Source organism: Hibiscus syriacus, unplaced genomic scaffold (assembly GCF_006381635.1).
Source record: "Hibiscus syriacus cultivar Baekdansim isolate YM2019G1 unplaced genomic scaffold, ASM638163v2 tig00110348_pilon, whole genome shotgun sequence".
Lineage (NCBI taxonomy): Eukaryota > Viridiplantae > Streptophyta > Magnoliopsida > Malvales > Malvaceae > Hibiscus > Hibiscus syriacus.
This window is the reverse complement of record NW_024062699.1, coordinates 2,028,435-2,045,314: the sequence shown is the minus strand read 5'-3', so window position 1 is coordinate 2,045,314 and position 16,880 is coordinate 2,028,435. Positions and strand designations below refer to the sequence as shown.

Below are 16,880 nucleotides of genomic sequence, written 5' to 3'. Positions count from 1 at the left end.
TTATCTAATGATCAATTCGTTTTATAGGTATAATTGACTCAAATATTTTTAAAGAATAAATAACAGTTATTTTCTTTTTAACAATTCTAAGTAAGATAAATATTACAAATATATACAAATGATTGTATGGATCAATCAATTTAAATACATATTTTTTAATCATATGTTCATTCTTTTTAATTATTTTTTAATTAAAAAAATATTTGTCAATAATCTTTAAAGCTAGTGATTGAAAATTCCTCGTTAACACCTCTTTTCTCCCCTAAATTATAGATTTAATATTCATTAAAAATAAAATTCATCTTCTCTCTTATGTAAAATATGTTAAAAAAAAATTTAAATAAAATATCCGATGATTTCCAGAAAATATAATTTATTTTACAATAAATCATTTCTAAAATCTGTTTTGAAACAAACGGACCACTATCAATCAATGAACTACCAAAATTGAATTCCTGGATCCCCCTCTCATTATATCTAATGATAATCCATACGATAAAATTGTCACATTTTTTTATTTATTTTTAAAGGTAAACTGTCCCATTTAATAATATTTTGTTCCTGTTGTATAGAGAGAACAGTTTAAAGTTTTAAGGTACCAATTTTAGTTGAAAAATGGAAAACCATGAACCAAGAAGGATCAAACCAAACATTTCCAGGCTATGGTGTTAATAGAAACCAGCAAGATACAACTAAATGATGCACAGTTTATGCATTCATGATCCGGTTAACAAAATATATATGCAAGAAAACCTGAAACCTTTACCGGAGATTCCAGTTATGCAGTATTATCATTGTTTTAAGACTTCAGAACCCTCTCTATAGCAGCTATATAGAAGTCCTTTGGCATGGTACCGACAATGGACTCTCGCTTCTCTCCGTTTTTGAACAGCAACACGACCGGTACAGCCTTAATTTCATAATCCTCTGCAATTTGAAAGTCATTGTCCGTATTGAGAATAAAGCAGTTGAGTCTCTTGGCATACTCCCCTACAATCTCATCGATAATCCGGTGAACCATTCTACAGGGGCCACACCAGCTTGCATAAAATTCGACGAGAACTGGGGAATCGCTGTTCAATATTGATTTCTCCCATGTGTCTTTAGTAACAACTGCAGCTATGGATAAACCAATCAATGGAACAAGGTCAATGTAGCCTTCAAATGTTGTGTACAATCATCGGTAAGATTGCAGCAAAACGCAAGAGGCAGAAACTAGAAGAAACTACTCAACATAGAAATGCATGCTTGGAATTCATGATAGTTTAATACTGAAGCATCATGAGATCATTGCCTTTGGGATGCAGCGAGATACCTTGTTCGGTTCTGTTATTCGTTTTCTTTCAGCTCCTAAATTTTAGAAAATAAATTGATATCCCAAATACAAAAGCTCTATTCCAGGCTGCTGGTAATATCTCAACGGATTCGACCACTATGATAAATGACATAGTCACAAAACATTGATCACCCTTAACATATGCAATTACAAGTTTACAAGGAGAACTGGGCATCTTACTTTTCCAGAATACTAACTTCTTTGTGGTCCATTATTTCAAACTTAAACCGTAGTTATAGATTAACTGGTGCATAGCAGGATGCTGCCAGACATTGCTACAACAAACTTTTCAATGATAGATCATATCCATTTTAGAAAGGGGAATCACCTTTGAAAACTTACAAATACACACAAATAATTTACCTTTACAGCATGAGAAGATTTTCCTGTGATCTATTCTACCAGTACAAAGAGACAAATATATATAAATATCTATACACCCACCCTATATCACTGGCGCCGAAAAAATGTAAATCATCCTTGGATATCAAATATCCCATCCCATGCCAGACGGTTCACCATTCCAGGCTTATTTGGAAAGAAGGAGAAAAGCATGGCAAACAAGTTTTACAAGAAATGCTACGACTAGGAGATGAAAAGTAGGAAGATTGGAGCAAACTCTGAAGTATATAGTGCATCAATAAGTTTCAATAAATAGTAAAAGTAAGAAAAGAAAATATGTAAAATCCATTGGAGCATATTTATAAGTTTCAAGAATTAGATATCATGAATATTGAATAAGAATAACGACATAGATCCTTTGCTATTAAGGTATTAATGTTATGGTCGATGGTGGTAATAGGGAACAAAAATAAAATGGTATGTTCTGAAAGGAATGGAAAACTACTTATCTTTCAGAGAAAGATTAGGAGATAACCTTTTTAATTTAACTCCATATCCAATTCACTAAGCCAAACTCTTGTAACCATGAAACTAATGCAAAAATTCCCTCGTACTATGGGGATATTTTACTCTTTTTGTTTTTGGTTTTGTTAAAGTGTTGTTCATGGAGCTGCTCAGTGAATGAACCTTTTACTGGTTAATTACATTTTGTAAAAGAAGTAACAGTTCCCTGTCATAAATTCCTCTACGAAAATATAATTTCATATAAAGTACGATCTTTAAATATCAGCTTATTTCCAATCAGAAACACCAAACATTTGAGGAAAGCGATAAACCATGCTCACAGTTGTAAATCAATCCTTTATCGATGTTTCAATCCTAGACTTAGAATCTAGTCAATATATCTAAGATCAAATATGAATAACATGTAAAGCACATAAATAATAAATTAAAGGAGCAGATGGAATGAAAAGCCAACATTTGAAAGAGTGGTGAAGAAGTGGAGCAAGGAGAAAGAGAATACCTTTGGATTCAGGAGAAGAGAATGCCTCGAGAGGTTTAGGGAGGCTATAGGAGGCGTTTTTCGAAGGGAATGAGATCCTTGAAGAGCTGAGGTTGCAGGCGAAGGGGAGAAGTGTCGTGGAAGCAAAATAAGAGGGAGTAATCAAGGTAGAAGAAGCCATTGAAGAAAGGTTTGAATCTGTTTGGTTTTGGGAGATTTTTCTTGCTTTTACCTTTCCACGTATCACTATTAGCGGCCGTTCATCACTGTACAAAACGAGGACAAGAAATCAAATGGAAAATAAACTCACGTTTTGTTTTGTTTTGTGTTCCATCCAGATACCTACAAAATGTGGGGCCCATTTCAGCCTACTACACCGGAAACAATTTATTTTTGGATAAATCATAAGTTTAGTATATAAATTATTACTTTTGTTTTGTATCTAATTTTTATTTAATCATATCTAACGTTTAATTTAAATTTTAATTTGGTATATTATCGTTTAAAAATTAACATAATTTCTATGTAATATTTTTAATTTTTTAATAAAGACTTAGCACTATCTTATGGTGACACATCATATCTAATGTTTAATTTAAATTTTAATTTGGTATATCATCGTCTAAAAATTAACATAATTTCTCACGTAATATTTTTCATTTTTTAATGAAGACTTGGCACTATCTTATATTGACACATCAACATCATCGTTAAGTTTTTAACAATAGAGTATTAAAATAAAACATAAACTAAATATTATGTATGATCTTGAAAAAATAAAGTTTAATTATCAAAACGGAACAAAAATATTACCTCAACATATGCATCTAAAATAATAGCATGCAAAAACCGAGCGACTCCAGTGGTAAAGGAATTATTGTTATTCCTTGAAGTCCCGAGTTCGAGTATGAGGTATATCAGGGGTGTGAGTCTCCAATGTTAAATGGTTGAGATTGTTATTTGAACAAATATTATCTTGTATTTACTCTATATTAATAAAATAATAATAATAGCTTAAATTACTTATTTGGTCACCCATCCATGACTCAAGTTTTATTTTGGCTACTCAACTATTTTTTTTTCTAAAATTATATTTAATGTTACATTTTGTTTCTTTTTTTTATCACTTGTCGTTAAAAAATTAATGATGGTGTTGATGTGTCACTATAAAATAAAGTCACATCAGTATTAACAATTTTTTTAAAAAAAGTGTCACGTTAGCATTATCATTAATTTTTTAACGACAGATGGTCAAAATAGAAATAACCCATAAATCTAAATATCATTTTGAAAAAATAATAGTTAAATATATGGATGGGTCTGTCAAGCTCGACGAGCATCGCTGAGCACCACTAATGATAAGTATCGTTGAGCACCACTAATGATAAGTATCGTTGAGCACTATTAATTTAATTTATAAAAATTTAAAATTCTAAAGGACTTAAAATATAAATTATAAATTAGTTAAAAAATTAAAAGTAAATTATTTAAAATAAAATATCGATTACATTACTTTTCATAATAATTTTTTAACAATAAAAAATATAATTTACCTTTAAAAATCATTTAAAAATTGTTTAAAATTTATGAAAAATAATTTAATTAATATTTTATTTTAAATAATTTACCTTTAAATTTTAAATAATTTATAATTATACATTGAGTCCTTTAGAATTTTAAATTTTTATAAAATAAATTAATGGTGCTCAGTGGTGCTCATCGTTAGTGGTACTCATCGGTGCTTGTCGAGCGTTGTAGAATTTTTTGTTGAATTAAGATTTTGATATAACAATAAATTACAAAATTGATTTTGGACTTAATAGAATTTATCAAAACTTTATAAAAAATAATTCAAATTCCAAATTAGCTTGAAAAATATATTTTAAATATTTTCCAACTTAGTCGAACCTTTTCAAAAACTTACTCAAACGTTTTCGCGTTTTAAATTCGAGTTTTCAAGCCTTTCTAGCTCAAAGGCTCGATCCTTTTCACCAAAGGATCGATCCCCTTGAAAAATGATTGATCCCTTGGATTCTAGGAGGTTTGGGATCGATCCCTTTACGAAAAAGATTAATCTCTTCCCTTTAAATGATCGATCACTTTTTTGCAACAGTCGAATTATTTGAAAAAATATCGATCCCTTGTGCAATAAATGTTGTTTTTGGTTGTAGGTAACAACTAAAAATGATCTCTAACGACTCCAAATGGCTAGAATTAATGGAGAATGTATAAATTGAAGGTCAAAGCTTCACAAGGTCAACAAGAAATATATTGAATCAACCTACCAACTTCAAAGTATTCCTTTGTCCTGAATTTGTTAAATTCTTTGTTGTAAACACACTTGTGAGCTTTATTGTTTATTTTACTCAAGTATAATTTGGGTGAGATCTTAATTAGTGCAAACACATTTTCCTTGTGGGGTTATCTCTTTGTTTGCTTTATTTGTAATTCCTTTTGTGGAAAGTGTGTAAACAAGGTTTTGGAGTATACAACTTGTGGGTTATTTTAAGGTTACATCTTATCCTCAAAGGTAAGCAAATCTAGTGGATTTAAGAAATCCTTAGTGTGGATGTAGACTTTGATTGAGAAAGTCAAACCACTCGAAATCGTTGTACAAAAATTTTATTTTTTATATTGATTTCACTAAAATTCTTAAAAAGGTCAATTCACCCTCTCTTGGCGTTATTTGATTGATCGATAGTTGACAATTGGTATCACAGTAGGTCTCTATGGATGGTTTAACAAGCTTGAGAAGGTCCTAGGAGAGCTTTATCAACTTCCTCTATAAACCGAGAAAGAAGGCTTTAATATTTGGCTCCTACTACATTTAAGATTCACAACCGATCAATAAGCTACCATATTTCAATGGAGCTAATTATGATTATTAGAAGAATAAGATGATGTTTTTATTCAAGAAAATGATTTGGGAGCATGCAACATCATGATGAACGGACATTTTACTCCAACTAGAGAAATGGTGGAGTGAAGTAGAAGAAGAGAATAAAAAGTTTCGACTTAATACTAAGGCCATGCACATTTTGTTTAGTTCATTAAGCCTAGATGAATATGAAAATGTCTCATCTTGTTCAAATGCCAAGGATATTTGGAACAAGCTCTAAGTTACTCATGAAAGACCGATGAAGTGAGAGAAATGAAAATCAGTATTCTCAACCATAGCTATAAGAATTTCAAGATGAAACCAGATGAAGACATTAAAGCTATGACAAATAGATTTTTGGTAATTGTCAATGGCCTCAAGGGATATAAAGATTATCCCTAATGAAAAACTTCTAAGAAAGATGATTTACGCTCTTCCAAAGTTTTGGCAATCTAAGAAGAAGATGATCATTGAAGCAAAGAATCTAAAGTCTCTCTCTTGATGAGCTTATTGGTTCCTTGCTCATTCATGAGTTGATGGTAAAAGAGGAGGAACAAGAAGAAGATAAGAAATAAAATAAAAAGCAAGTTGGTGTTGCTTTAAGATCCTTTACACATGAAGAATGTAACTTCGATTAAGAGGATGAAAAAGAAGATGAAGAGATGGTCAAACTCTTCAAAAGATTCAAGCAATTCATGTCATCCAAATATAAAGAAAGGAAGCATAAATCAAAAAAAGTAGAAGGATCTCATCATATGTTATAATTGTAAAAAAATGGGGCATGTCAAGTATGATTGTCCATTATTGAGGAAGAAGGGATCAAGCAAGCCAAAGAAGAAGGCTATTGTGGATACATGGAGTGATGAAGACTCCACCGATGATGAGGATGATGAATTAGTCAACCTTTGCATCATGGTCATCCAAGAAGATTCAAATGTATCTTCTAACTCAAATGAATTAAATTTATATTTTTTTGATGAGTTACAAGATGTTTATGATGATATGATTTTGGAATTTTAGACCATGAATTCCAAATATAGGAAAATAATTTCTAAGTTTAAAATTGAAATGATTTTATTTTAAAGGCAAAATTGGATTTTGAAAATCAAAATGAAATCTTAAAAAGTAGTTAGATTTTTCAAAAATTATAATTGAGTAATTTGAAAAAGAAAATCTTGATTTGAAAAACAAGCTTGAAATTTTAAGAAGAGAAAAAGAAATTATTTCTAACAATTCATCAAAGTCAATAATGACAAACTGTTCGCATTGTCATTATCATGGTCATAATTATAATAATTGTCCTATAAAGAAAAGAAAATTTTATAAAATAAGACAAGTATGCGTTTCTAAGGGAACTAGAGGCAATGAAACTAACAATCAAGGACCCAAAGCAATTTCGGTACCAAAAATCAAGTATATGTCTCTTGTAGGTTTTTTGGAGCAATGGTGAGCAATAAAAATGAATTTGGAAGCTCTAAAACAGACTAAGGAATATCACGAAAGGGAGACCTAAGAAATCAACCTTAATTCAAGTGGTAACAAGTTTCAATTTCATACAATTTTTTTCTTCATATGATTTTATATGTTTATATGCATGATTAAGTGTCACCAAATAGTGTTTAATTGCAATTAGTTTGGGGGAGTTATTATTGTACGAGTTTCAATTTTATGGTCTTATTTCTTATGATGATAATTTTAGCCTTAAATGTGCAATTTTTGTTTGTTGTTGTGAAATCATGTTCTCCTTGCTTTGTATTCATCATTTATGTTAATTTTGAGAATATGATGTTTAAATGTAGCAAAATTGAAATTATGCATGTTTAGGATCTTTAGAGCCATTGTATGTTTGTGTGACTTGATTTGAACTTTAGTTGTGCAAATTATAGACTAGATTGATCAATAATAAAAAAATTTATAATTTGATGTTTCAAGTTGACATTCATGCACATTTAGAATCCTTTAAGTCATTAAATTTAATTTTTCTCTCAATAATATGACTTAGGTTGCATCAAAATTCAAGTCTAATATCATCCAATTTGGTCATTGGAGTAAAAATGCATTTTTCTAGAGAAAAAAATTGTTCCCTTTGTGAAAAAGATCGATCCCTTGCATTTTCCAGAAAAAGGATCAATCACTTTGTAAAAAGGATCAATTCTTTTAGGCCAAATTTGCGGAGAAAGATTGTTTAAGGCTATTTGTACGTGTTTCATCATTTTCACCCTATATTTCGAAGCAAAAACCCAAAAAACCTCCCAAATTCAAATTTTCTTCAAAAATATTTATTTCGGATCAACAACTGGGTTTTGTTCCAAAATAAATCCCTTTTGATCCTCTCAATGAATCATTCTTCATTTTTTTGAAGAATCAACACTTTGTGTAAGATTTATCAAAAACCCTAACTTTTTAATTTTTTTTAAATTCAGACTAATTGGGTTGAATTAGGTGGTTAGAAAACTTTTATTTATTGTAAAAACTATTGTTTTGTTGCAAGGAGCCTTACCCATAACCAATTGCTTTCAAAATCCCAAATTTTTATCTTACTCCCACAAGGTATTCGATAAAAGTCCCCAACCAAAACCACCACCAAAATCATTTGGTCATACCATATTTTTAAGCTCAAAATTTTGTTTTTAATTTCCCCTAAATTATTTTTGAGCATCCCTTAAACATCTTTTTGGTTTAAAAACACTTTCTCATCAAAATGCCAAAACGAAAAACAATGACTTCAAAGGGACAATCCACGAGTCAAATTGATTCTTAGATTAACCAATGTTTTCGAAAAACCAAAGCTCATGAGTGTTTTAGTTCGTTTTTTTCATATTGACCTATTAAGGAAACCCTAAAAATTGATTTTGAATTTTTAAACAATTAGGGTTTTCCTTACGAGCAAAATTTAAGGGATATGAAATTTTTCATTTTTCTCAACTTTCATGGCCCCACTAATCGCACTTTGGTTTGAGGTTTTTACTCGAATGCTCGTGTGTTATCCACTACTCGTGATGGCACCATCTATCAGACCATTGTCTCATATCTTATGGGTCAGACTATCACTGTTATCGTTGACTTCATTGCCCAATCTTTTGACCTTCCTCTTACCGGTGATGACAATGTAAAAGGCCTTTTTCCTCCCGAGATGTGCCTTCTAAATAATAAAGCCATCATTTTCTCCCTTAGTGGTCGTTTACTCCATCTCATTGTCTCCCATTACATCTTTGCTCGAGGCACAAAATGTTCTATCGTTCGCGAGAGCGACTATTTGTGGATATTTTGCATTCAACATAGTTTTAAGCTTCACCTCGCAAGTATGATCTTCAACAATATTGTGAGTGTCATTAAATCGAAGGCTCGATCGAACCTTGCCAATGGAATGTATCTTAGTAACTTATTTGAACTTCTTGATGTTGACATTTCTTACAAGCTTGGGCACATACCCTTCTAATGAGAGGACCATTGGTCGTGGCACCATGGCGAAGATCGGCTACATGGAGGAGCCCGAAGGATCCATGTCACTTTAACAAATATGATTTTTAATGACAATTTGATTGTGATGATAAAAAAATTAAGACAAAAAGCGGTTATTTATGACAACAATTATTTTTGTTACTAGTGAAATGAGTAATTGTGACTTATTTCTATTTGGCCTCTCTTTTGACAATAGTTGTGACAATTTAAAATTACATCACAAGTAACTCGTCACTAATTGTATCTTATTGTGACCAAAACAAGTTATCATCATCAAATTATCACTAACGAAATGTTTGAATTGGCGCCAATTTGTTTTTAGAGGGAAATGAAGTAATAGTGACAACATATTTAGTCACTATTATTATTCATAATTGTGATAACAACATTTTATCACTAGTAAATTTATCATTTTATAATGGTAAACATGCGATAATCTTATTTGGTTATTTGCGATGAAAATTATTTTTGTCACAATTGACACGAGTAATTGTGACTTATTTCTATTTAGACACTCTTTTAGTAATAATTGTGACAAATTTAAATTACATCACAGGTAACTCATCATTAATAATATCTTATTGTGACCAAGGCAAGTTGTCATCATTAATTTGCCATTAATGAAATGCTCAGATTGTCAACGACTCTTTTTTTTTTTTAAAAAAGAATAATGTAATAGTAGCAACATATTAAGTAGTCATTATTATTATTCATAATTGCTACAAAAACATTTTGTCACCGGTAAATTTATAAGAGAAAATAACCTCAGTGACCAAAAATCATGCTACTAATTGTGACATTTAAATTACATCACAAGTATAATATTATCATTGTAGTTGCATAATTGTGTTAGAATCTCATCATCATTATAATTTTGCTACTAATAAAATCTTCAATTTGGCATCAAATTCCTTTTTCTCAGGGAAGTTATCTAATAGTAACGACTTAATAAATAGTTACTATAATTAATCATGATTGAGATGATATAATTAATCATAATGATGTAATCGTGACAATTTAAAAAATTACATCAGAAGTAAACCATAGTCACAATTTTGACTAATTATTTGTCATTTTCTAGTTTGTCACCAATTAAATAAAATTAGCATAACATTCGTTTCCATGGAAAATAATAAATTTATTTATTTAGGAATATGTTAACCTATTAATTTTATTAATTATATTGAAACTATAAATAAAATAAGATGCTCTTATTTTTGGGTATCTGCAAAAATAATAAAGTATTTCATATATTGTTAGGATTATATATTGCTAGATTAAAGAATTTCTTTTACCTAAGCTATATTAGATTAATATCCCAACTATAAATTAATATAATTAAAAATATACTATCTTATAATAATTTTTAGTTTTATCGATTATATTTTTTAAATTGTGTTAAAAAAAAGTAAACGCTCCTATGTTTTAGCTATCCGATATCTCAACTACAATAGCATTATGTTGAAAGGCTATTTTTTAGCATTAGAGGGAGAAGTTAATGGGAAAATTTAATAATAAATTTAATAGCATTTATATCTAATTTTTAAGTGAAACCTAAAAGGTTGAAGATAAATGTTTCCAACAGCGTGAAAAATAAAACCAAACAGAAAATAAAAGATTCAATGTATGTTGTCATTCTTTCGAGTAAAGCTAGCCGTCACTGATGAAGATGCATCGTCGCTGTTGAGTCAGATTTTTGAATATCGATCGTCTCCCAGACCATTAGGACCGCTGTTGAGGAACCATCATTTTCTATACCTCCATCATCGTCGATGATTTTGTTGAACTAATTTTTTATTTTGATATAACATGAATTTTTAAATGATTTAAGTTGTTAAAATTTGTATTTTATAAGTGTGAAAAATAAGAGTTTTAAGTGTGAAAAATAATCATAAGAGTTCTTAAGTAATTTCACAAATTGTAAGTTTTGTTTTAAAACTCAAAATACTTGTATTTTAGCCACACAAAAAACCCTCCTAGTCTTGAGATCAGTGTGCTAGTCTCGATACCAAAATCCCAGAAGACTTTTCAGTCTCGAAACCATGGTCCTAGTATCGAGACCGATAGTTGAGTATCGATACTCATTCAAATAGTATCGATACTCATTCAAATAGTATCGATACCAAGGGTTCATCGACTATAAATTTGATTATTAGAATGCTCGGTCTCGATACCAACATTCCGATATTGATACCAAATGTACAGGTGAGCATTAAATGCTCAAAATTAATGATTCCAACGACTCAGGTCGATCCCCCAAAGCTCCAAACAATTAGATTGATGTTAGAAGATATAAAAGGGACCAAGATTCAAATGGAGAACAATAAGAAAGTCAATTGCAAGATTAAACCAACATCAATAGAGTTTTAGAGCAAAAATTGTCAATTTTTTTAACACACTTGTGAGCAACATTGTTAAATTTACTCAAGTGTGATTTTGGTGAGTGCTTAATTTGTGCAAACATATTTGCATTTGTGAGGTTTTTATTGTGTTTGCTAAATTTGTAATTACTCATTGGGAGAGTGTGTATTCAAGGTTTTGGGTGTAAACCTTGAAGTGTTTGTAAGGTTACACATTGTCCTTAAAAGGTTTACAAATCTAGTGGATTTAAAAAATCCTTAGTGTGAATGCTAAGATATAGACTTTGTTTTAGAAAGTCGAATCACTCTAAATTTCTTAAACAAAAGTTTAAGTTTTGATAACTTCCACCCCAAAGTGTGAAGATAAAGACTTATCTAGACTGTTTCATATAAAACAAATTATAGAACTACAACAAAATTATTATTTGCAAATGAAAAGTTAATCTCGAATTTGTTAACTAGTGAATCTCAATAAAATTCTGCAATTGACAATATAAGTACAATATTTAAATTAAATAAATATTTTTTTTAATTAACATTGCATAATGACATATTTAATTTTCCATACTAATTAATTTATTTTTCTCTTACTATGACATATTTAATTTTTCATACTAATTTACGTGTATTTTTTTCTCTTGTTGTCTATTCTGTAGGAATATATTAAAGAGTGAACTTTGGTTCGGAGTATTTGGCTTAGGCCGTTAACGAGATCTTTTCATATTTCAATATTGAAACTATACATTATGAATTATTTTATTTTTTACAGTTTATTTTGGATGTTATATTTTTATCCTATAACATTTATTGTATTTTAGATGAGTTAATTTTCTTTTAAATAGTTTTTTTTCCGAATTTTATTGATAAAATGATAAAGTAGTCGTAGTTTTAACAATATTTTATAATTTAATTAAATCTCATTTATTATGATGTACTCATTACAGAAAATAATTATTATGGTTATTTTTTTATAGCAACTTTGGATTTTAGTGTAAAAAATATCATAATTCAAAGAAGTATTGTGACTATTAATTGTAATTGTAACTTCTTTGCTTTGTCACAAAATATATTTTGAGTGATAAAAATTATCACAATTTCTAATGATTATAGTGTCCAACATTTGGTCACTAAAAAAATATTTAATCTAACAACATTGATTGTAACAAAATATATTTTTAATGTTAAAAAAATTCATACAATTTTAATGGAAAACAGTGTAGAATATTTGGTCAATTAAAAAACTTAGTGTGATAACATTGGAGGTCATAAAAATATATTCTTAGTGGCAAACAAATTTATCACAATTTCTATTGATAATAGCGTTGAACACTTGGTCACTAAAAAAATATTTAGTGTGACAACATTGATGGTCACAAAATATATCTTCAATGTCAAACAAATTCATCAAAATTTCCATTGAAAATTGTGTCGAACATTTGGTCATTAAATATATACTTAGAGTGACAACATTGATGGTCACAAAATATGTTTTCAGTGTCGAATAAGTTCATCACAATTTATATTGATAATAGTGTCGACTAGATGGTCATGAAAAATTAACAATTGCGACAATTTTTTCAAAAAAAAATCACTAATATATTAGTAACAGAGTTATTAGTGATGAGTTACGACTTGAAATTTTTGTCACTATCCATTTTAGTGTTTAAATTTAATGTTTTTAGTGACCATTTACACTATCACTAAAGGTGCAATTTCTTGTAGTGTGCATTGGGTTTTTATCCGCCACGGAAAGCATATGGATGATGACTACAATAGAGATGAGTGCATGGATGAGGCTCATGACGACGACGTTGGCGAGGAGCCCGAGAGAGTGGCTCGTGTAGACCCGACACCTCCCGCAGATTTCTTTTGAGGTTTTTGAGAAGATGATGTTTCAGTCTTTTGATTCTCTCCAAATCCATGTCGACTCTCGCTTTGATGCGATCGAACATTATCAGAATACTCTTAAGGCTCCTATGATCGAGGAAGTTTGAGCGATCCAACGCCATCTTGACGAATTTTTCATTCCCCCTTCATCACTATCTTAGTTCAGGCATGCATATCATTTAATTTTCATTATTGGACTTTAGACTTTGCAACATTTGGATATTTGACCCAGGATGTTTGGTATTATGAACCTATGTTGATTTGATATTTGGTTGGTTTTTATGTTGAATATTTGAACTAATATGCATTTGTTATGTTGGGATATTCATGCTTTTGGTGCCTTAATGCTTATTCTTGATTCTAGCTTGTTTTAAATACTTTATCTCCTTGTTATATTGTACTAACTTATGAATTATTTTTTATATAACAAAAAAGAGAAGTATGAAATGAAAAATGATTTTTTTTCAAATCAAAATTAAAGTTTAAATTTTTATATTCATAAATCCTTCATTATTTTTTGAAAGGGGGAGCATTTTTCAAAAACAAATTTTCAAATAGTTTTTTATATCAAAAAGGGGAGATTGTTGAATTAAGATTTTGATATAACAATAAATTGCAAAATTGATTTTCGACTTAATTGAATTTATAAAAAAAATTATAAAAAATAATTCAAAGTCTAAATTAACTTGAAAAATATGTTTTAAATGTTTTTCAGCATATTTGAACCATTTTAAAAACTTACTCGATCATTTTTGCGCTTTAAAGTTAAGTTTCCAAGCTTCTATGGCTCAAAAGATTGATCCCTTAGGAAAAGGATCGATCCCCTTGAAAAAGGATATATCCCTTGGATTCCAGTAGGTTTGGGAACGATCCTTTTACAAAAAAGGATTGATCCCTCCCCTTAAAGGATCGATCCCTTTCTTGTAACGGTCGAATTATTTGAAAAAGGATCGATCCCTTTCACCAAAGGATCAATCTCTTGTGTAATAAATGTTGCTTTTGGTTCTAGGTAACAACTATAATAATTTGTAACGATTTTAATAATCCCAACTGCACTAAATGACTAGAATTAATAGAGGAGGTATAAATTGAAGGTCAAAGCTTCCCAAGGTCAACAAAAAAACATATTGAACCAACCTACCAACTTCAAAGTATTTCTTTGTGCTTAATTTGTCGAATTCTTTCTTGTAAACACACTTGTGAGCTTCATTGTTTATTTTGCTTAAGTGTGATTTGGATGAGAGGTTAGTTAGTGCAAACACATTTACCTTGTGTGGTTTTCTCTTTATTTGCTTTATTTGTAATTTATCTTGTGGAAAGAGTGTAAATAAGATTTTTGGGTATAAACTTTGTCGGTTGTTGTAAAGATACACATTGTCATCAAAGGTAACCAAATCTAGTAGATTTGAGAAATACTTAGTATGGATGTTAAGGTAGTGGATGTAGACTTTGATTGAGAAAATTGAATCACTCAAAATTGTTGTGCAAAATTTTTATTTTTCGATTGTTTCCACCAAAATTCTTAAAAAGACCAATTCACCCCCTCTTGGCGTTATTCAGTTAATCGATAAAGCTAACAACAACAACAACAAAAGCCTATTCCCATATGCAATGGGATAAGGGGGATGTAGGTTAGTAGGCTGCCCCCAACGCCAGGTTAAGAGCAGCTTCCGTGGAAGACCTCCGACAGTCAGAAAATTAAAAATAAAGATAAAATGCAATGCATGTATAAATAAATAAATACATAGTTGAACAGTATTCATATGCAGTCTTCATATGCACGTCGATAAAACTAACATTTTCCTAAATAAATAACACATAAATTAAGTAATAGATGTGTGACTAAATAAATAGTTTACCAAAAATAATATTATACATTTAATTTTTATACAATTTCTAAAATTATTAATTATTAAAATATTTAAAATGTAATATTCTTACTTTAATATTATATACTTTTCAATATTATAATAGTTTCTAAATTTGTTAGTATATGAGTACATATGTATGCATGTGTTAGTTTTTTTCTTCGATATCAATATTTATTTTTTACATCAGTGTAAGATATTTTTTCATAAGAAAATGATCAAATGTTACAAAATGATTAACACAATATCTTTTGAAAACCAGAAAATAATTTTCTCTAAAATTATAAATTATTTTTCTAATTTATTTTTTTATGAAACAAGTATACCCATGATCATAGATTACATTCCACTTACATATAGTAGATATCTTCGATCAATTGACAGTGAAACTTATACTTATGTAGATATTTGAATCAACGACCTCTAGAGATAATAATTATACTTCTGTAGATGTTTAAATGATCGAATCTGAGACTATTAAAAATAATAGTTATTCCCTTAACCATTAAATTTATTTAGTTTCTACTTGTTGATACACATTGCATAATATTAATGAAAATATAACATAAACTATTTGATATCAGTTCTAGACTATCAAGAAGAAGTAATACAATACAAACGAGGAATTCTAAAAAAAATGCCACTTGTTGATACACATTGCATAATATTAATGAAAATATAACATAAACTATTTGATATCAGTTCTAGACTATCATGATGAAGTAATACAATACAAACGAGGAATTCTATAAAAAAAATGCCGCAGCACGTAAATTTGCATGGAAAAGGGAACGACTAAGAGCGCGTGAGTTCGTGTCGCCGGTCAACGAATTATCCGATTTGCAGAGGTAGGAGTCAGAGAGGGAGAGCGCGCGGAAAAAAATAAATAATTATCCAGTTGACATTGGGTAAAGATATTATCGTTATTGATGACGTGGCACTCCACGATGGTATTGACACGTGTAAAAACGTCGACATTGGGTCCCTCTCAACACCTCCTCTCCCTCTTTTCTCAGCTAAATTGGAGGCCAGGCTACAGTTTCTTCTTTTTCCTAGAGTGAACTAATTTTCACGTTTTTTTTTTTTGGTTCGATTTGAAAGAACCAAAGAGAAAAAGTAATTACAATGGGATGCATTCTCCGGCAAAGTTTTCCCTTTGCCACTCCGTCTTTGGATCCCCAGCCTTGTTTACCTGAGTTGACTCCGACCAACTCGTATTCCTCCCACTCTGGTGTTACCATTCAGAGCTTCACATACCCTACTGCAGTTGCACAACCGGTAACTCTTTCTAATTTAGCTTCCGTTTCTCATTTCAAGTTTAGAATTATGGTGTGTTTTTTATTCTTAATTAAAACTGTAGATACTCATTTTTGTTCATATTTTTTTTTATTTTTTTATTATATATATATATATATTATATAATTTGCAAACGTTTGAAAATACGTATATAATATATAGTTTCTAAAAACATTTTGAAAATGTATATAATATATGATTTTTAAAACACATTTGAAAACTATATAATATATAGTTTTTAAAATATTTTAGAAAAAAAATATAATATATAGTTTTTAAAATCATTTTTGAAAACTTATATAATATATAGTTTTTGAAAACATTTTTGAAAACTTATATAATATATATTTTTTGAAAATATTTTTGAAAATTATATAGTTTTTAAAAAATATTTTTGAAAATTTATATATAATATATAGTTTTTAAAAAAATATTTTAAAAATTTATA

General features: G+C 29.5%; 1 protein-coding gene across 2 annotated transcripts; it reads right to left on the bottom strand.

Moving 5' to 3' along the window:
- Positions 1-570: 570 nt before the first annotated feature.
- On the bottom strand, positions 571-2,926 carry LOC120120788 (thioredoxin M3, chloroplastic-like). 2 transcript variants are annotated; one of them, XM_039140315.1, is made up of 2 exons: positions 2,703-2,926; positions 571-1,113 (listed from the first exon to the last, which is right to left on the bottom strand). In XM_039140315.1, the coding sequence occupies exons 1-2, from the start codon at positions 2,860-2,862 to the stop codon at positions 800-802; spliced, it is 474 nt and encodes a 157-aa protein (XP_038996246.1). In that variant the 5' UTR covers positions 2,863-2,926; the 3' UTR covers positions 571-799. The 2 variants fall into 2 exon arrangements, with proteins under 2 accessions (XP_038996246.1, XP_038996245.1); XM_039140314.1 differs by having other exon boundaries at positions 571-1,119; positions 2,703-2,922.
- Positions 2,927-16,880: the final 13,954 nt, after the last annotated feature.

What these genes read in the sequence shown, in the direction of transcription:
- LOC120120788 (XM_039140314.1), bottom strand. Translation starts at nt 2,862, where the DNA reads ATGGCTTCTTCTACCTTGATTACTCCCTCTTATTTTGCTTCCACGACA. An exon ending in CTCTTCTCCTGAATCCAAAG is followed by an intron (nt 1,120 to 2,702) that starts GTATTCTCTTTC and finishes GTTTATCCATAG; the next exon opens with CTGCAGTTGTTACTAAAGAC.